We start from the raw sequence: 19860 nt of genomic DNA on the forward strand, positions 1-19860 counted from the left end.
GTAGGAAGATGAGGATGAGGGGCCACTTGTGGGAGGAGGAAGGGCCACTTGTGAGAGTTGCGAAAAGGCCTTGAGGCCTGAAAACCTCCCACTTCCAGCTGCTGTGGCACCCTTGGGCCAAGCTGGCTCAGGAGCCCTGGTGGATTCCACAAGGACGGTGTTGTTTTTTTTTTTTTTTTGAGACGGAGTCTCGCTCTGTCGCCCAGGCTGGAGTGCAGTGCCTGATCTCAGCTCACTGCAAGCTCCGCCTCCCGGGTTTACGCCATTCTCCTGCCTCAGCCTCCCAAGTAGCTGGGACTACAGGCGCCACCACCTCGCCCGGCTAGTTTTTGTATTTTTTAGTAGAGACGGGGTTTCACCGTGTTCGCCAGGATGGTCTCGAACTCCTGACCTCGTGATCCGCCCGTCTCGGCCTCCCAAAGTGCTGGGATTACAGGCTTGAGCCACCGCGCCCGGCAGGACGGTGTTTTATTTCATGCTCCCAGTGGGGTCTAGGAGGGCTTCCAGGCAGTAAGTGCCAGGACCCGTGTTGGCACCCGAGGATCCCTGGCCTGTTCGGGGACGGTGACGTCAGTCCATCAGCAGCCTTGCTGGCTGCATGGAGCGCCCAGGCCGGCGCCCCTACCCAGCCAGGGCTGTCACAGAGTGAGAAGTAGTAGCCTAGGGCATTGCAGGAGGCTGTGACGTCACTGACGTTCCCACAAGAAGCTAAGTGACAGGGACCAAGGGGGGCTGCAAACTGGACCCCAGAATCTGAAGCCCTGGCCCTGGGTAGGTCTCCCCATGGGCACAGGAGCTGCTCCAGGACCCCTGTGGCCACTCTCCTGGTTGTCTTCCAGTTCCCAGTCAGAGGCATCTCCTTGGCCCTCGCACAGGCAGGTGGTGACTTGGAGTCCTCAGGTTAAAGAGATTCATTCTAATCACACTAGCAGGAAGTGCTGAGGAGGGGGCGATACCTCAGGAAGCGCTCAGCCCTCCCCGGATTAGCCACGTGCTTCTCACTGCAGGTGCCTGCCCGGGAATGCGCAGTGCGCCCAGTGCTGAACTGGAACCCTCCGCTCTCAGGCGGGCGCGGTCCGGGCGCCAAAAGGTACGCCTCTGGGGGCCGCCAGGGGACGCTGCCCTGCCGCGGAGGCCGGCATGGACCGGGGCGTGGCCTGCAGCCCCGCCCACCGCGCACGGGGCGGAGCGCTCGGCTCCGGCGCATGCGCACTACGCACCCTCCCGCAGGGACTGCTGGGCTGCCAGACGCAAAGCCGCGCCGGGCCGGAGCCGAGCGGAGCGGAGCGGTGGTCGGAGATGTGGCGACCGGTGAGGACCCTCGTGGCCCGGGGCGCCCGAGATCCTGCACACCAACCCCAGTGACCCGAGACCCGCAGGTCCCCAGACCCCGCCCCGTAGATCCTCGGGGCTCTTTTTCCCTCTTTGTTTTTTTGAGGCAGGGTCTCGCTCTGTCGCCCTGGAGCTCAGTGGCGCGATGTCCGCTCACCGCAGCCTCCGCCTCCCGGACTCAGGCGATCCTCCCGCCTCGGCCCTGCAAGTAGCTGACACCGCAGGCGTGACCGCGCGCGGTCAACTCTGTATTTAGCAGAGTCGGGGTCTCGTCATGTTGCTCAGACTGGTCTCGAACTCCTGGGCTCTAGCGATCCGCCCGCCTCAGCCTCCCCGAGAGCTGGGATTTCAGGCGGGAGCCGCACCCGCAGCCCTGACGCCGCCTGCACCGGGAGCCGCAGGGGCCTCTCCGCCCAGCCCGGAGGCGGCTGCCTGGCGCCCAGGAGAGCGCGGTCTCCAGAGGGCAGGGGCTCCGCGGGGAAGCCTCTGGCGCCGCTCCCCTCGCGAGGCGGCCTCCCGGGGTCACGGACCCCTCCCTGCCCAGCCTGCTCCCCGGACCTCCTCCCGAGCGGAGGAGCTCGCCTCCCCGCCGGGCCCGCCCTGCCCTGAGGCGGCGGGCCTGCGGGCGGCGGCTGCAGGGCGGGCTCTGCTCTGGGCGCCCCTGCCCCGGCTCAGGGGCGCGCTCCCCACGGCTCCGAGGCCCCCTCTCTCAGGCCCTCGGCGTCTCCCGGCTCCCACGTGGCCTCTGGGTCCCGTTCCACTGTCCCTGCGGTTAGGACTGCGAGGGGTCGGGGCAGAGGCCTTGACACGCATCTTACCCACCCCCTTCCCGAAGAGATGGAAGGGGCTCCCGGAGCCGTTCCTTTTTTTTCTTGGAATGTCAGCAGAGCTTGTGTTTGGCTATAAGCTAGCCTTGACGGTCTGGCTATTAATAGCACGGATGGACGGCCCACTCGTGCCCCAGCCCAGCTGTGTGACCCCAGGGTGCTTCATGGGACTGGGAGGTGGCCTTCAGTGCAGCTCCTTTCAGGTGACAAAGTCTTCCCACGCGCTGGTCACTCAATCCCTCCCCAACCCCAGCGAGTGGACAGGTTGGTTTAGCCCCCGGTTAGGAGCTGCTCATGGCCAGTGAGCAGGGCTGGGTCCAGTCCGCTTTTGAGGGCTGCCTGAGGCTGAGAGGGTCACACACCCTGGGAGAAGGACGGCATGTGTGGTCGCCAGACCCACTTACCCCGCCCAGACTCCCAATCTGTCTCTTCCTAACTTTGGGGACAGTTATGTGCCTCAGTTTCCCCTCCTGTTGAGGGGCACAGGGCTGTTGGGTTCCCCAGGCTCTGGTCATCCGTTCGTGGTTTTTAGTTTCTGGCGTTTTTCTGAGACTCCGCAGTTGCTTCTCACTGCTGCGGAGGCGCCTGTCTGTGGGCCCTGCAGCTTCCTCATCTGCAGGTGCTGGAAAACCAGACACGCTCGAACACGCACGTGGTTCTGCGGCCAAAGCACGCCCTTTGGTTGTTAACTTCGTGATACCTGTGTGAGTGTTACCACTCAGACACTTGCTGCTCTCCAGGTAGTCAGCTGTGGTCTAAAGCCACTCTGGAAAGGGGGTTGTTTCTGTGTGTGCAGACCGACTGCACTCTCACTGTAGGAAAGCATGAGAGGTTGGGGCAGAGAGCACCCGTTTCATCTTGTCCAAACTGCAAGGCTTTGGAAGCTAGGGGAGCTGCCGGGATAAGTGTCACCAGGGACGGCTCAGGAGTGTGGGGGGAAGGCCCTGAGGATCCACCGTCTAAAAGACTGCTTATCTTCTGGCAGCTTAGAGGTCATGTTCTGGGTGAGGTTGGGGCTGTATGTCACGTGAGAATTGCCCCGGATGGGGCTCTGGGAAGTCTTTCTGGGAGGTGTGGCTGCAGGCTTGCCCCCCACCCCATAACCTCTCTGGACCTTGGGGACCTCTCCTGTGTGATGGAATTTCAGAGAGGATAGTCTGGGTGTGCTGGGCACCCCACATTCAAAGGAGTCAGGCTGTTGCACAGCCTCATGGGCCCTGGCAGGCACTGTGGGTTATCAGCACAAGAACTTGTCCACTTGGGTTGTGTCCAGGACCAGCCTGAGGCAGGGGCTGCTGCCATCTCTTGCCTGTGACCTGCTGCCTGTTGCTTGGCAGGGCCATGTGGGGTTCTGTTCAGTCCTGTGCTTCACAGCTGTTGGTCTCATTCGGCAGGCATTCATCGAGTGCCTGCTTGTTCAGAGATGGTGAGAGGTGGCCCTGCTCAGTCTAGTGGGGAGACAGATTCTGTAAGTTAATAGTCACGCTGGCATGTGATGAGGGCAGTGGCAGGATAGGACCACAGTGAGCAAGGTGGAGCCGGGCGTGGGCATGAGCGAGGCTGCTGGTGGACCAGGGTAGGGTGATGGTGGCCTGGCGTCTACTGGAGGGATCTCTGTCCTGGATGAGAATAGGGGTGAGAGACGCAGCTGGAGCACCTGCAGTGCTGGTTCCTGAGGAGAGAGCAGAAAACTGTTGTTGGAGATAACGATCAGATAGCCATGACTGGCCGGGTGCGGTGGCTCAAGCCTGTAATCCCAGCACTTTGGGAGGCCGAGACGGGCGGATCACGAGGTCAGGAGATCAAGACCATCCTGGCTAACACGGTGAAACCCCGTCTCTACTAAAAAATACAAAAAACTAGCCGGGCGAGGTGGCGGGCGCCTGTAGTCCCAGCTACTCGGGAGGCTGAGACAGGAGAATGGCGTGAACCCGGGAGGCGGAGCTTGCAGTGAGCTGAGATCCGGCCACAGCACTCCAGCCTGGGTAGCAGTGCGAGACTCCGTCTCAAAAAAAAAAAAAAAAAAAAAAAAAAAAAGATAGCCATGACTTTCCCGGCTTCACCTACTCAGTGGAGCCCGTTGAAATGCAAGCAGCTTGCGTTGTTGGTAACACATGTGGTGAGTGGTGGTTGGGATAACCACCTGGAGGTAGCTCCCTTGCAGCCACTTATGAGCTGCTGTTCGGAGTCTCTCCACAGTCCCTGGGAACGGCTGCCTGATCGTGGGGCCTCTGGCCGTGCATGCGCTGGCACCAGAGGTGGCCAGTGTCAGGAGGTGCAGGTTGGGTAGACAGCAGGTGGATGACCCACCTACAAGTCGCTGCCCTGCTGCCTCGGGTTTTCCTTGTGAATCAGCACTTGCAGAGGTTTCTGTCAGCCCATCCTCTAGGGACAGGAGGTCATGGACTTTTCCCTTTGGCTTTTGTGTTGTTTGGAGTCCTTGAAATTTTCTCCAGGGCTCTGAGCTCTGGCCAGAAACCAGCTGGCAAGTCAGTTCCTTACTAGGTCCAGTGTTGAGGACCATGTTAGCGTCTGCGCCGGGGGGGCATGACTGGCTATGCACTGCCCTTTCCCCCCAAACCCTGACTTGTTAGAAGAGCTCTCAGTTGGAGAATTTGGGGTTGAGGGAGTTGTAAGACCTCATCATAGGTCAAGTGTGATTGGGAGACCAAGGTTTCCGGCGAGAGCTGTGTTCGTTCGTTCGTTCTTTCTTTCTTTCTTCTTTCTTTCTCTTTCTTTCTTTCTTTCTTTTTCTGTAATTATACTTTAAGTTCTATGTGGTGTTTTCATAGTCACAAAAATAAAGCAGCATGATGTGTCAAGAGTCTTGTGGTGGGGCTTCTTTGTTTATGTATTTATTTTTCTAAATGGAGTCCTGCTCTGTCACCCAGGCTGGAGTGCAGTGTCTCGATCTTGGCTCACTGCAACCTCCGCCTACCAAGTTCAAGTGATTCTCCTACCTCAGCCTCCCAAGTACATGGGATTACAGGTATGCGCCATCACACCTGGCTACTTTTTTTGTATTTTTAGTAGAGATGGGGTTTTGGCATGTTGGCTAGGATGGTCTTGATCTCCTGACCTTATGATCCACCCTCCTCGGCCTCCCAAAGTGCTGGGATTACAGGCATGAGCCACTGCGCCCGGCCCTAAGGGCTTCTTCACGTGTGTCCTGCTAGCTGTGGCATGTCTTCCCCTCCTCCAAGTAGAAGCTGTACAGGGTCCCCGTCTGTGGGGTCTCAGTAAGTTGTAAGTTTCTTCATTTGCTGTCAGAACAGTGACCTACAAGGCCACTCCTCCCATCCAGGCGTCCACCTTCAAGGTTGGCATCTGCTGTCTGATTCCGTGGCTGGGCACTGTTGCCGCTTCCTTCTGAGATGAGGACTGCTTTCCTCTGGCCACTGGTCAGTGGTCTCAGCAGCAGGAAATAGTAAGTGACAGGTCAGGGTGCTGCCAAGAGAGTGCAGGGGTAGGGACGGGGTGGGTCCCATCCCAGATGAGCCAGGTGGTGACGCCATCTCTTCCTGCAGAGACTGAGGGGACATTCAGAGACGGGGTGTTTGGTGAACTGTCAGCATTTAATGCATCAGCTCTGGTTAAGCTGCGTTTAGCCTTCTCTCCTGTGATACTGGGACTCTCAGCCTTCCTCCTGGGAGGTAGGATAGTGTTTCCATTCCGGAGTCAAACCTGGGAGCCTGGCTTCCTGGCGTGAGCCTGGCGGTGCTGACAGTCTTTGCTGACTAACTGGGTGATGTGGCCTGGCTTTGTGTCCCCACCCAAAGCTCACCGCGTCGTGATTCCCAGTGTTGAAGGAGGGGCTTGTTGGGAGGTGACGTGATCATGGGGGCAGATCCCCCTTGCTGTTCTCGTGATAGTGAGTTCTCAGATCTGATGGGTTAACAGTGTGTGTGACACTTTCCCCTTTGCGCTCTCGCTGGCCCTGTCTCTCTCTGTCTCTGCTCCCCCACTGCCTCACCCATACTGTGCTTGCTTCCCATTTGCCTTCTGCCGTGACTAAGTTTCCTAAGGCCTCTCAGTGATGCTTCCTGGACAGCCTGTGCAACTATGAGTCAGTTAAACCCAGGCCAGGCACGGTGGCTCACGCCTGTAATCCCAGCACTTTGGGAGGCTGAGGAGGGCAGATCACTTGAGGTCAGGAGTTCGAGACCAGCCTGGCCAACATGGTGAAACCCCGTCTCTACTAAAATGTAAAAATTAGCTGGATGTAGTGGTGCATGCTTGTAGTCCCAGCTACTCGGAAGGCTGGGGCAAGAGAATCACTTGAACTCGGGAGGCGGAGATTGTAGTGGGCCGAGATCATGCCATTGCACTCCAGCCTGGGAGACGGAGTAAGACTCCATCTTAAAAAAAATAAACAAACCTGTTTTTTTCATAAATTACCCAGTCTTGGGTAGTTCTCTTTTTTTTTTTTTTTGAGACTGAGTCTCGCTCTGTCACCCAGGCTGGAGTGCAGTGGCGCGATCTCGGCTCACTGCAAGCTCTGCCTCCTGGGTTCCCGCCATTCTCCTGCCTCAGCCTCCAGAGTAGCTGGGACTACAGGCGCCCGCCACCTCGCCCGGCTATTTTTTTGTATTTTTTAGTAGAGATGGGGTTTCACCGTGTTAGACAGGATGGTCTTGATTTCCTGACCTCGTGATCCGCCCGTCTCGGCCTCCCAAAGTGCTGGGATTACAGGCTTGAGCCACTGCGCCTGGCCATAGTTCTCTTTTTTTTTGTTTTTTTTTTCTTTTGTTTTTGTTTTTTTTGAGACGGAGTCTCGCTCTGTCGCCCAGGCTGGAGTGCAGTGGCCGGATCTCAGCTCACTGCAAGCTCCGCCTCCCGGGTTCACGCCATTCTCCTGCCTCAGCCTCCCGAGTAGCTGGGACTACAGGCGCCCGCCACCTCGCCCGGCTAGTTTTTTGTATTTTTTAGTAGAGACGGGGTTTCACCGTGTTAGCCAGGATGGTCTTGATCTCCTGACCTCATGATCCACCCGTCTCGGCCTCCCAAAGTGCTGGGATTACAGGCTTGAGCCACCGCGCCCGGCCAGTTCTCTTTTTTTTGAGATGGAGTTTCTCTCTGTTGCCCAGGCTGGAGTGCAGTGGCGCAATCTCGGCTCACTGCAACCTCCACCTCCCAGGTTCAAGCGATTCTCCTGCCTCAGCCTCCCGAGTAGCTGGGATTACACACATGCGCCATCATGCCCAGCTAATTTTGTATTTTTAGTAGAGATGGGTTTTCACCATGTTGATCAGGCTGGTCTCAAACTCCTGGCCTCAGATGATCCACCTGCCTCGACCTCTGAAAGTGCTGGGATTAAAGGCATGAGCCACTGCGCCCGGCCTGGGTAATTCTTTAGAGCAGTGTGAGAATGGACTCATACATTAGGTTTAGGGTTAGGCTGACTCAGACTCCAGCATGGATAAGCACTGGTAGTGGTTGAGGGCAGGGGTGTGTCCTGGCCTCGTTCAATCCCACACAATTTCCTCTCTTTGCAGTTGCAGCTTTGCCATTTCCACTCTGCTCTGCTGCACAGCAGGCAGAAGCCGTGGCCGTCCCCTGCTGCATTCTTCAGGAGAAACGTCAGGGTCCTTCCTCCAAGGTAATGAGTCCTCCACGGGCACGTGCCTCTCACCCGGGCAGGCATGGATGGTGTCTGTGTGCGTGCAGAGGTGGCGGTCGAGGGCCCGAGGCTGGACCTTCTCCTGTACGCCCAACCAAGGCAAGATATGTTTGCTCCTCAGTGCGGTGTGCTGGGACTAGAGACCCCCAGGTCCTGACCCATGGGACTATGCCCAGGGGTGGGCACGCCCTGACCACAGCGTTTAGAGCGGACAGCTAGCAAATCAGGAAGGTGCACATGGAGCGCCTGCTCTGACGAGCAAACTGGGTCATTCAGAGCCTGGAGGAGGGCGGGGTGACTGTAGGTGGGGGTCACACAAGAGCAAGAGCAACAAGAAGAGATGTGGAGGGAGGGTTCTGAGCAGAAGGAAAGGCCAGACAAGGTGGTGAGGCCAGCAAGTCTGGACCACAGTGGGCAGATGGGCGGTGGCAAGGCAGGAAGGCTGTGGAGGGTAGACGCAGCCAGGGAGGGCAGGCAGGGTGAGCTGCCTGAGTGCCACTGGCTCGGTGAACCTGGCAGGGGTCTCTTTCTCCCGAGAGCTCTGCAGTAGGAGAACGTGTATCCCCAGGACAGATGTGGCTGGATGCAGAAAAAGATGAGTGTTCAGGCACCTGTGGCCGGGTGTAGAAACAGATGCGTGCTCAGGCGCCTGCAGCCGGGTGTAGAAACAGATGGGTGCTCAGGCGCCTGCAGCCGGGTATAGAAACAGATGGGTGCTCAGGCGCCTGCGGCCGGGTGTAGAAACAGATGGGTGCTCAGGCGCCTGCGGCCGGGTGTAGAAACAGATGGGTGCTCAGGCGCCTGCGGCCGGGTGTAGAAACAGATGGGTGCTCAGGCGCCTGCCGCACTCAGCATTAGGGGTTTCCTGCTTCCTTTAGCATATATGGAGCTCCTACTGTGTGCAGCATGCGTAGAGCTCCTGCTCTATCAGGCTTCTGCTATATTTGGCAAGTACTGGGCTCCTGCTGTATTCAGCAAGTATTGGGCTCCTGCTGTATACAGCGTGTGTGGGGATTCTACTATGTTCAGCATGGGCAAAGCTCTTTTCCTTGCTCTGTACTGTCATGTGACTCTGCACGTGCTGACCTCACATCTTCTCTGTCTCTGCTGTGCTGATGACCATCCAGTTGAACCCTGCGAGGTGGACAGTGGTGGTGAATCTCCACAGTGTAGGTGGCCCCGGTCCATGAGGAACACTGACCTGCCATTGAGTTGTTTCCTTGACCTGAGGAGCCATTTCCACGTCCCATGGCCCCATTGGCTGGGTCTCCGGACAGACCCAAATGAGACCTGCCCCTTATGGCCATCTGGCGCCAGGCTTTGGGGCAGGGGTATTTGGTGCAGGGGCTCAGGGAAGGGGACACTGATGCAGTGGTGTTCTCTGCTGACCACACCGTCAGAATGGCTGTGCACACAGGAGTGAGAGGTGGTGCTCGGGGAGGCGGGGGGCAGAGGTCAGAGCCAGCTGAATGTGGGGAGTGGCGCCTCCAGGCTGTGTTGTCTCCCCTCAGGTTCTCGAGCCCCACACCCCTGTGGAGGAAGGTGCTGTCTACCGCAGTCATTGGGGTGCCCCTGCTCCTTGGAGCCCGCTATGTCATGGCAGAGGCACGGGAGAAGAGGAGAATGCGGCTCGTGGTGGATGGCATGGGGCGCTTTGGCAGGTAGGAGGGCCCAGCAGTGGTTGGCGGGGGGTGTGGTGTGGCGGGGGGTGGTGCAGCGTGGTGGGCGGGGGGTACGCCGTGCAGGAGTGCCTGCTCCAGATGCCCTCACAGGCATGGGGGGTGGGGCTGGGAGGGCTGCAGGGCTTTGCTGAGGATTCTACAGATGCCTTTCAGGCATCCTTTCCTACATGGGAAGGTACTGGCTGAAGGGACAGTGAGCCTTGCTGGGCCTGTGGGGTGGGGTGTAGACCAGGGTCCTCCACACTGGATGCAGCTGCCACAGGCCCTTCCCCAGATCAGCCTTGTTGTGAGTGGGGAGGGGCTCCAGCCCTGGGCCGGTGCCTTCTCCCTCAGGCTTCTAGGCTGGCAGAGAAGCAGCTGCCCTGCCTTCCTTCTCTTCTCGCCCCATTCCAAGGTTTGGGCCTGGGAGAGGAGGCTGCCTCTGTCTCTGCCCCTGAAGATGGGCAAAATTGGGTTATTGCTGTCAGGACCCTTTCTTCCTCCTTTACCTTACAGTGCAGAACTCGGGGGGAGGGTGGGGACACATTCTGTTGGAACCCTTGGGCGGGCATTCCTGCTTTTGGTCAGATCCTAGAATTCCTGCAGCCACAAAGCCCTGCCTAGCCTGAGCCTCGTGGAGCCAGCTCTCAGCTTTGAGAGAAACCTGTTAGCCCAAAGCCCCTTGGAACGGAGTGGCAGAGTGGGAAGGAGGCAGGGAGGGTAGGGTCCTGTTCTGACTGCCTCTGAGCATCTGCCAGGCCCAGGTCAGCTTCGCAGCAAGTGCCTTCAGGACTTCACCAGAAGCTTCACAGAAATTTCCTCCAGCAGTGAGTGGAAGCTGGTGGATAGCTGGGCACTGCAACTTCCATATCCCAGGTTCAAGCAGTTCTCATGCCTTGGCCTCCCGAGTAGCTGGGACTACAGGTGTGTGCCACCATGCCCGGCTAATGTTTTGCATTTTTAGTAGAGATGGGGTTTTGCCATGATGCCCAGGCTGGTCCCGAACTCCTGAGTTCCGGTGATCTATTTGCCTCAGCCTCCCAAAGGGGTGGGATTACAGGTGTGAGCTACCATACCTGACCTAAATTTAACTTATTTTTTTTATTTTTAATTTTTTAATTTTTTTTTTTTTGAGACGGAGTCTCACTCTGTCGCCCGGGCTGGAGTGCAGTGGCCGGATCTCAGCTCACTGCAAGTTCCGCCTCCCAGGTTTACGCCATTCTCCTGCCTCAGCCTCCCGAGTAGCTGGGACTACAGGCGCCCGCCACCTCGCCTGGCTAGTATTTTGTATTTTTTAGTAGAGATGGGGTTTCACCGTGTTAGCCAGGATGGTCTCGATCTCCTGACCTCGTGATCCACCCGTCTCGGCCTCCCGAAGTGCTGGGATTACAGGCTTGAGCCACCGCGACCGGCCTATTTTTAATTTTTTATTTAACTTACTTTTTTTTTTTTTTTTACTTTTTGAGACAGAGTTTTGCTCTTGCTGCCCAGGCTGGAGTGCAGTGGTGCAATCTCAGCTCACTGCAACCTCCACTTCCTGGGTTCAAGCAATTCTCCTGCCTCAGTCTCCTGAGTAGCTGGGATTACAGGTGCCCGCCACCATGCCCGGCTAATTTTTGTATTTTCAGTAGCGATAGGGTCTCACCATGTTGGCCAGGCTAGTCTTGAACTGCTGACCTCAAGTGATCCACCCGCCTCGGACTCCCGAAGTGCTGGGATTACAGGCGTGAGCCACCACATGGGCCATGCCTGGAGTTTTCATTGGGGTATTAATACTTGGTATTAATTGATTGAAAATCTCCAGTTTCTCAGAAAATCCCAGGAACTCAGTTTCCAGCCCCAGCCCTCCCACTCCCATCCCCATAGGCCCCAAAGTGGTGGGTCTTCGCCTGGAGTCCCTCCTTAGCATAAACCCTCAGGGCCACCATGGAAAACAGAGGCACTCCTTATCACTCAGGAAATTCCAAGGACTGAAGAAGGGACGAGGTCAGACCTCTCTTTAGGCACGTCGCACATGACTGGACACCTTTGACGATTACAGGCTTGTAATTATTGTACAACAAGAGTCCCTGGGCCAACTGCATGGGCCCCGTGTGGCAGCTGTCTGATGTGTACATAAAGCGTTATGGGAACACAGCCATGCCCATGTGCTCACGCATGGCCACCGTGCCTACAATACTCCCCATCTCATCTTTTCCAGAAACATTTCACTGCTTCCTGTTTCTCAGTGTGAGTTTGTCTGATGTTTGCTCCTGTTCATACTCAGTCACCCGTTTGGGCAGGAGTCACACAGGAGTGACACTGCTCTGCTTCTGTCCTGCCGGGGGCACGCGATTTCAGTTTCCCCTTTTGTTCCCTTGTCATTAGCCCTATGGAGGCAGTTGAGATGATGTGTCTGTTCTCACTGCTCCTCCACCCAGCAGTTTGTTTCTTTCTTTCTTTATTGAGACGGAGTCTTGCTCTGTTGCTCAGGCTGGAGTACACTGGTGACATCTCGACTCACTGCAGCCTCTGCCTCCTGGGTTCAAATAATTCTCCCAGCCCCAGTCTCCCGAGTATCTTGGATTACAGACATCTGCCACCATGCCTGGCTAATTTTTTTTAAATTTTTAGTAGAGACAGGATTTCTCCGTGTTGGCCAAGCTGGTCTTGAACTCCCGACCTCAAGTGATCCATCTGTCTCAGCCTCCCAGAGTGCTGGGATTATAGGCGTGAGCCACCGCACCTGGCCTCCTTCCAGCAGTTTAGCACTCACTGATACTTTTTTTTTGAGACAGAGTTTCACACTTGTTGCTCAGGCTGGAGTGCAATGGTGCGATCTTGGCTCACCGCAACCTCTGCCTCCCAGATTCAAGCAATTCTCCTGCCTCAGCCTCCTGAGTAGCTGGGGATTACAGGCACGCTCTACCACGCCTGGCTAATTTTGTATTTTTTAGTAGAGGCGGGTTTCTCTATGTTGGTCAGGCTGGTCTTGAACTCCTGACCTCAGGTGATCCGCCCACCTCAGCCTCCCAAAGTGCTGGAATTATAGGTGTGAGCCACCACACCCGGCCTCCAACATTTTATTGTGAAAAACTTCAAACATAAAGCAATGTTGAAAATGCTCTGTGTTGGCCGGGCGCGGGGCTCAAGCCTGTAATCCCAGCACTTTGGGAGGCCGAGATGGGCGGATCACGAGGTCAGGAGATCGAGACCATCCTGGCTAACACGGTGAAACCCCCTCTCTACTAAAAAAAAAATACCAAAAAACTAGCCGGGCGCGGTGGCGGGTACCTGTAGTCCCAGCTATTTGGGAGGCTAAGGCAGGAGAATGGCGTAAACCCGGGAGGCAGAGCTTGCAGTGAGCTGAGATCCGGCCACTGCACTCCAGCCTGGGCGACAGAGCGAGACTCCGTCTCCAAAAAAAAAAAAAAGAAAAAGAAAATGCTCTTGTGAGGCAATGCTGGGTGGCTCACGCCTGTAATCCCAGCACTTTGGGAGGATGAGGCGGGTGGATCACCAGGTCAGGAGATCGAGACAATCCTGATGAACACAGTTAAACCCCGTCTCTACTAAAAATACAAAAAATTAGCCGGGTGTGGTGGTGGGCACCTGTAGTCCCAGCTACTTGGAAGGCTGAGGCCAGAGAATGGTGTTAGCCCCGGGGCAGAATTTGCAGTGAGCCGAGATCGCGCCACTGCACTCCAGCCTGGGCGACAGAGCGAGATTCCATCTCAAGGAGAAAAAAAAATTAAATCCCTTCTCCCCCAAGCACAAGTCTATGGGACTTTTTCACATCTTTAATTTTTGTTACAAAAGTGTTGTGTTTACTATAACAAATTTTAATAGTAGAAAAGTTAGAAATGTAGAAAGCTCCCCTTAGACCCGCACCAAGGGTAAAAGCTCTCCAAGAATTTTATCAACACATATTGGCTCCTGTGTCAGCTCACATGTTCCCTTAAGTGTACAAACGTGACCTAAAATGAGATGCACCTGCCCTGCCCTCGGGGTGTCTCCCTCTGCAGTCCACAGCTTCACGTGGCCTCTTAAGTACCTCAAGGATAAAAGGATTTGAACCTTTTATTATTATTATTATTATTATCATCATCATTATTATTATTTTTGAGACAGTCTCGCTCTGTTGCGCAGGCTGGAGTGCAGTGGCACAATCTTGGCTCACTGCAACTTCCACCTCCTGGGTTCAAGTGATTCTCTCACCTCAGCCTCCTGAGTAGCTGGGATTACAGGCATGTGCCACCACATCCTGCTAATTTTTATAGTTTTAGTAGAGACGGGGTTTTGCCACGTTGGCCAGGCTGGTCTCAAATTCCTGACTGCAGCTGATCTGCCCGCCTTGGCCTCCCAAAGTGCCAGGATTACAGGAGTGAGCCACTGCGTTTGGCTACTGCAACTGCAATCTCTGCCTTCCAAGTTCAAGCGATTCTTGTGCCTCAGCCCCTCCCAGGTAGTTGGGACTACAGGTGTGCACCACCACACCCAGCTAATATTTGTATTTGTAGTAGAGACAGGGTTTCACCGTGTTGACCTCAGGTGATCCACCCACCTTGGCCTCCCAAAGTGCTGGGATTACCGGTGTCAGCCACTGTGCCCGGCCTAACTATTTTTGATATAACTTTTCTTGACTCTGTCAAAACTGCTTGCTGTATCAACAGACTCAGCTCTAGGTGATAGAAATCGTTGTATTGGCTCACATGCACACAGGCATTGATTGTGGAACGCAGGGTGCTGCTGGGGTCTTATGCTCGTGCATACAGGTAGGGGTAGATGGGGCAGCTTGTCAGGACAGGCAGGCTGGTTTGCAGAAAGGGCAGCTGGGCTCGGCCGCTCCCTGTGCCTTCTCGGGCAAACGCCATGGAGCGTCTGCTGGTAGCTCCGTCACCTGTTCGTTTCTTCAGTGTTTTTGAGGCAGCTCAGTGCCAGCCACAGAAACGAGGTGGCTGTAGGCCCTGCCTTCCCCGTCGTCAGTCACTGACCATTGCAAGCAAGTCCTATGCCTGCCACAGGCAGTTAGGTTTCTCTCACACACCTGGGTCTCGACGAGGGTCTTGGGGTCTAAAGCTGATGCACTCTGGTCCAAAGCCAGCACTGCCCACCGAGTAGCCTTTGAATCCCAGAGCACATTTAGAAACTCTGGCTCAATTCAGCCCGGTGCAGTGGCTCACGCCTGTAATCGCAACACTTTGGGAGGCCGAGGCAGGCGGATCACTTGAAGTCAGGAGTTCGAGACCAGCCTGACCAACGTGGAGAACCCCATCTCTACTGAAAATACAAAATTAGCTGGGCATGGAGACACATGCTTGTAATCCCAGCTAGGTAAGAGGCTGAGGCAGGAGAATCACTTGAACCCAGGAGGCGGAGGTTGTGGTCAGCTGAGATCATGCCATAGCACTCCAGCCTAGGCAACGAGTGCAACTCCATCTCCAAAAGAAACCCTGGCCTGCCAGCACTTTGGGAGGCTGAGGCGGGCAGATCACAAGGGCAGGAGATCGAGACCATCCTGACTATCACGGTGAAACCCTGTCTCTACTAAAAATACAAAAATTAGCCGGGCGTGGCAGCGGCGCCTGTAGTCCCAGCTGCTCTGGAGGCTGAGGCAGGAGAATGGCGGGAACCTGGGAGGCGGAGCTTGCAGTGAGCCGAGATCGCGCCACTCACTCCAGCCTGGGCGACAGAGCGAGACTCCGTCTCAAAAAAAAAAAAAGAGAAAGAAACCCTGGCCCGACCCACCCACCACACTCCAGGTGCTCTGCTCTTTACGGGGGCCAGAATGGGGCCTGAGTGGGGTCTCCCTGGAGTGATGGGGGACACAGAGCCCACCTGGGCAGCCAGCGCTGCGCGTCAGGAATGACGGTGGGCCCTGTCCCCAGGCAGGGACGCGAGCTTCGCAGAACGCAGGGACGGGCCTCTGGCCATGGCCAGCCTTCGAGAAGCCACTCTGACCTCAGCCTCTCCCTGTGCACCTGGGTGTGGTCTGCTCGCTGCCTGGCGCCTCATTCCAGGGCTGCCCAGCTGGTCCCCAGAGTTCCCCCAGGGCCCTCACCCTGATGTCCTCCTAACTGGGGCTAGGGCTGGGGACACCCCTCCACCCCAGCATCCTATCCTCTTGCCTAAATCTCCCCCAGGAGCCCAGTACCTGCTCAACAGACACCCAGCATGTCCCCCACTTCCTGCCTTAACTGGGCTCTCTTCCCTGCAGACCTTGCCTCCCCAGGCCTTGGAGACCCACCTTCCTGGTGTCCTCCTCTCTTCCTAGCGGACCTCAGTCTGCAGGTGACCTTGACCTTCCTGTGACCTCTGCTGCCTCAGCCCTGCCCCCTTGCTGCCATCCTTTCCGTTCACAGACAGCCTTGGAGCCCCATCTCTCCAGGGGACACCACCATCCATACTGCCCCTACCCCATCTCACCCTTGAGGGTGGCAGGGAGTGAGGGTGGCATGGACACAGGCTGCCCATTCTGCACATCTTTTTTTGGTTTTTGAGTCTCGCTCTGTTGCCAGGCTGGAGTGTGGTGGTGCGATTTCAGCTCACCGCAACATCCACCTCCTGGCTGCAAGTGATTCTCCTGCCTCAGCCTCCCGAGTAGCTGGCACTACAGGCACGCACCACCATGCCCAGCTAGTTTTTGTATTTTTAGTAGAGACGGGGTTTCACCATGTTGGTCAGGATGGTCTCAATCTCTTGACTTTGTGATCTGCCCGCCTTGGCCTCCCAAAGTGCTAGAATTACAGGTGTGAGCCACCACGCCCAGCCTCTTTTTTCTTTTTTTTTTTGAGACCGAGTTTCGCTCTTGTTGCCCAAGCTGGAGTGCAGTGGTGCAATCTTGGCTCACTGCAACCTCCATCTCCCAGGTTCAAGTGACTCCTGCCTCGGCCTCCCGAGTAGCTGGGATTACAGGTGTGCACCGCTACACCCGGCTAATTTTTAGTATTTTTAGTAGAAATGGGGTTTCACCATGTTAGACTGGTCTTGAACTCCTGACCTCTGGTGATCCGCTCACCTCGGCCTCCCAAAGTGCTGGGATTACAGGCGTGAGCCACCACGCCCAGCCTCTTTTTTTTTGAGACCGAATTTCACTCTTGTTGCCCAAGCTGGAGTGCAACAGTGCGATCTTGGCTCACTGCAACCTCCACCTCCCAGGTTCAAGCGACTCTCCTGCCTCAGCCTCCCAAGTAGCTGGAATTACAGGTGTGTGCCACTACACCCGGCTAATTTTTAGTATTTTTAGTAGAAACGGGGTTTCACCATGTTAGCCAGGCTGGTCTTGAACTCCTGGCCTCTGGTGATCCGCTCACCTCGGCCTCCCAAAGTGCTGGGATTACAGGCGTGAGCCACTGCGCCTGACTGCAGATCTTTTTTGGACGGAGTCTTGCTCTGTCGCCCAGGCTGGGGTGTAGTGGTGCAATTTCAGCTTACTGCAACCTCCGCCTCATGGGCTCAAACAATCCTCCTGCCTCAGCCTCCTGAGGAGCTGGGACCACAGGTGTGCACCACCACGCCTGCCTAATTTTTTGTATTTTTGGTAGAGATGGGGTTTCAACATGTTGCCCAGGCTGGTCTCGAACTCCTGAGCTCAATTCTCCCACCACAGCCTCCCAGTGTGTTGGGATACTAGACATGAGCCACCGCACCTGGCCCTGTTCTACTGATCTTGAGCTGAGACTGACCTGCAGGGCCATAGGACACTCCATGAGCTCAGTAGTCCCCCCTGTGCTCACACGGGCCTGTGGGGCTATAGGCTGGACCCTGGCTTGGCCTCACCCTGGGGACATGAAGGGCTGGCCGGAGTGAGGCTAGACCATGAGGACTCTGACAAGAGGACCAAGCACTGGGGCCCTGAGCCTGTCCCCCTGGAGACTGAGGCCACCTCTACCCGCAGGTCTCTGAAGGTCGGCCTGCAGATCTCCCTGGACTACTGGTGGTGCACCAATGTTGTCCTTCGAGGGGTGGAAGAGGTTTGTCCCAGTGCCCTGGGCACATGGTGGTGGGCATGAGGTGGTGGGCTGGGTGGGACTGAGGAGGCAGCCACCTGTCCCCATGTGTTCTCCCCATGCCTGTGGTCAGAACAGCCCGGGCTACTTGGAGGTGATGTCTGCATGTCACCAGAGGGCGGCTGACGCCCTGGTGGCAGGGGCCATCAGCAACGGGGGCCTCTACGTGAAGCTGGGCCAGGGGCTGTGCTCCTTCAACCACCTGCTTCCCCCCGAGTACACCCAGACCCTGCGCGTGCTGGAGGACAGGGCCCTCAAACGGGGCTTCCAGGAGGTGAGTGCTACGCTCAGGCAGAGGGAGGTGGGCTCCGGCAGTGGCCCCAGGCTGCTCTGAGCACCTGTCCTTCCAGGTGGACGAGTTGTTTCTTGAGGACTTCCAGGCCCTGCCCCATGAGCTCTTCCAGGAGTTTGACTACCAGCCAATTGCTGCCGCCAGCCTGGCACAGGTGCACAGAGCCAAGCTGCACGATGGCACCAGCGTGGCTGTGAAGGTATGTGGGGGCCACCTTGTTCAGCAGTGGACTCGGAGTGCACAGGGGACCCCATGTCTTCACCATGCCCTCGCCTGGTGCAGGTGCAGTACATCGACCTGCGGGACCGCTTTGACGGGGACATCCACACCCTGGAGCTCCTGCTGCGGCTCATTGAGGTCATGCACCCCAGCTTTGGTTTCAGCTGGGTCCTCCAGGTACCGCCCCACCCCTTCCCCGACCAGCAGGAGCAAGCACGTAGGCAGAGCTGGTCCTCAACCACCATCTGGCCCCCAGGACCTGAAGGGGACCCTGGCCCAGGAGCTGGACTTCGAGAATGAGGGCCGCAACGCGGAGCGCTGTGCGCAGGAGCTGGCGCACTTCCCCTACGTCGTGGTGCCCCGCGTGCACTGGGACAAGTCTAGCAAGGTGGGCTGGGCCAGGCCCTTGGGGTGGGCACAGCGCCGGGCCTGCTGAGCCCAGCCTTTTGCTCTCCCCAGCGCGTGCTCACCGCCGACTTCTGCGCCGGCTGCAAGGTCAACGATGTGGAGGCCATCAAGAGCCAGGGACTGGCGGTGAAGGACGTGAGTGCGGGTCGGGGCGGGTCAGGGCGGGCGGGTGCTACGTCCACTGCAAGGTCTTTCCTCTCCCCAGATAGCAGACAAGCTCATCAAGGCCTTTGCTGAGCAGATATTTTACACGGGCTTCATCCACTCGGACCCACACCCTGGCAACGGTAGGAAGTTACCCTGGGGCTGGGGGGTCTTGGGGTGGGCACGGCACGACCTAAGAGGCTGTATCCCTAGTTCTGGTGCGGAAAGGCCCGGACGGGACAGCGGAGCTGGTGCTGCTGGACCATGGGCTCTACCAGTTCCTGGAGGAGAAGTGAGCGCGGGCGGGTGGGCGTGGGGCAGGGCAAGCCTCTCCTGCCACAGGGGGCTCATGGCTGCGGGCCCATCCACACCCAGGGACCGCGCAGCCCTGTGCCAGCTGTGGCGGGCCATCATCCTGCGGGACGACGCCGCCATGAGGGCGCACGCAGCCGCACTGGGGGTGCAAGGTGAGGGCGTGCGGGGGTGGCCGGGGCACCACAGACGGGAGGCGTGCGGCGCGGAGCCCAGCTCAGAGCCTCCTCCCTCCCCAGACTACCTCCTGTTCTCCGAGATGCTTATGCAGCGCCCCGTGCGCCTGGGGCAGCTGTGGGGCTCACACCTACTGAGCCGCGAGGAGGCAGCCTACATGGTGGACATGGCTCGCGAGCACTTCGAGGCCATCATGGCGGTGCTCAGGGCGCTGCCGCGACCCATGCTGCTAGTACTGCGCAACATCAACACCGTGCGCGCTATCAACGTGGCCCTTGGCGCCCCCGTGGACCGCTACTTCCTTATGGCTAAGAGGTCGGTGGCCCGAGCAGGCGCCCGTGGTGGGGCTGGTGTGGGGCTGACGCGGCGCTAATGCGGGTGTGTGCAGGGCCGTCCGGGGCTGGAGCCGCCTGGTGGGCGCCACGTACCGGGGTGTCTACGGCACCAGCCTCCTGCGCCATGCCAAGGTTGTCTGGGAGATGCTCAAGTTTGAAGTGGCGCTCAGGTGAGCTGCTGTGGCTCAGGTGGATGGCGGGGGCCTGCTTCCCACCCGTGACCCACCTCCCCACTGACCTGTGACCTGACCCGCACAGGCTGGAGACCTTGGCCATGCGGCTGACTGCCCTCCTGGCTCGTGCTCTGGTGCACCTCAGCCTCGTGCCCCCAGCGGATGAGCTTTACCGGTACCTGGAGACCTAGGGTGCATGGCCCGACGACCACGGCAGCCGCCTGGGGCCTGCGGGGCCCTTTACGCCTTGAGCCGACAGAGGTGGCGGGGCTGGAGGTGTGGACGCCTCGAGCCTCGTGGGCACTCGCGTTGGGGGGCTGTGACCGCAGCTGGGCCAGGAGGCCATGTAATGACCACACACTCCTCTCAAAC

At 57.5% G+C, this 19860-nt stretch overlaps 1 protein-coding gene across 10 annotated transcripts; it reads left to right on the forward strand.

Annotated features, from left to right (window-relative positions):
• Positions 1–1228: 1228 nt before the first annotated feature.
• Positions 1229–19858, forward strand: ADCK5 (aarF domain containing kinase 5). 10 transcript variants are annotated; one of them, XM_030921325.1, is made up of 18 exons: positions 1269–1311; positions 5464–5586; positions 5687–5812; positions 7655–7758; positions 9291–9440; positions 16578–16625; positions 17317–17392; positions 17502–17702; positions 17779–17919; positions 18003–18116; positions 18196–18327; positions 18399–18482; positions 18553–18634; positions 18705–18783; positions 18867–18958; positions 19043–19295; positions 19369–19485; positions 19574–19858. In XM_030921325.1, exons 5-18 carry the CDS (start codon positions 9376–9378, stop codon positions 19677–19679), a joined length of 1590 nt encoding a protein of 529 aa, XP_030777185.1. In that variant the 5' UTR covers positions 1269–1311; positions 5464–5586; positions 5687–5812; positions 7655–7758; positions 9291–9375; the 3' UTR covers positions 19680–19858. The 10 variants fall into 10 exon arrangements, with proteins under 10 accessions (XP_030777186.1, XP_030777180.1, XP_010373523.1 ...); XM_030921323.1 differs by lacking the exon at positions 5687–5812; XM_030921322.1 differs by lacking the exons at positions 1269–1311; positions 5687–5812 and adding an exon at positions 5119–5148.
• Positions 19859–19860: the final 2 nt, after the last annotated feature.

The sequence above is a fragment of the Rhinopithecus roxellana genome, chromosome 17 (assembly GCF_007565055.1).
Source record: "Rhinopithecus roxellana isolate Shanxi Qingling chromosome 17, ASM756505v1, whole genome shotgun sequence".
In the NCBI taxonomy this organism is placed as follows: Eukaryota; Metazoa; Chordata; class Mammalia; order Primates; family Cercopithecidae; genus Rhinopithecus; species Rhinopithecus roxellana.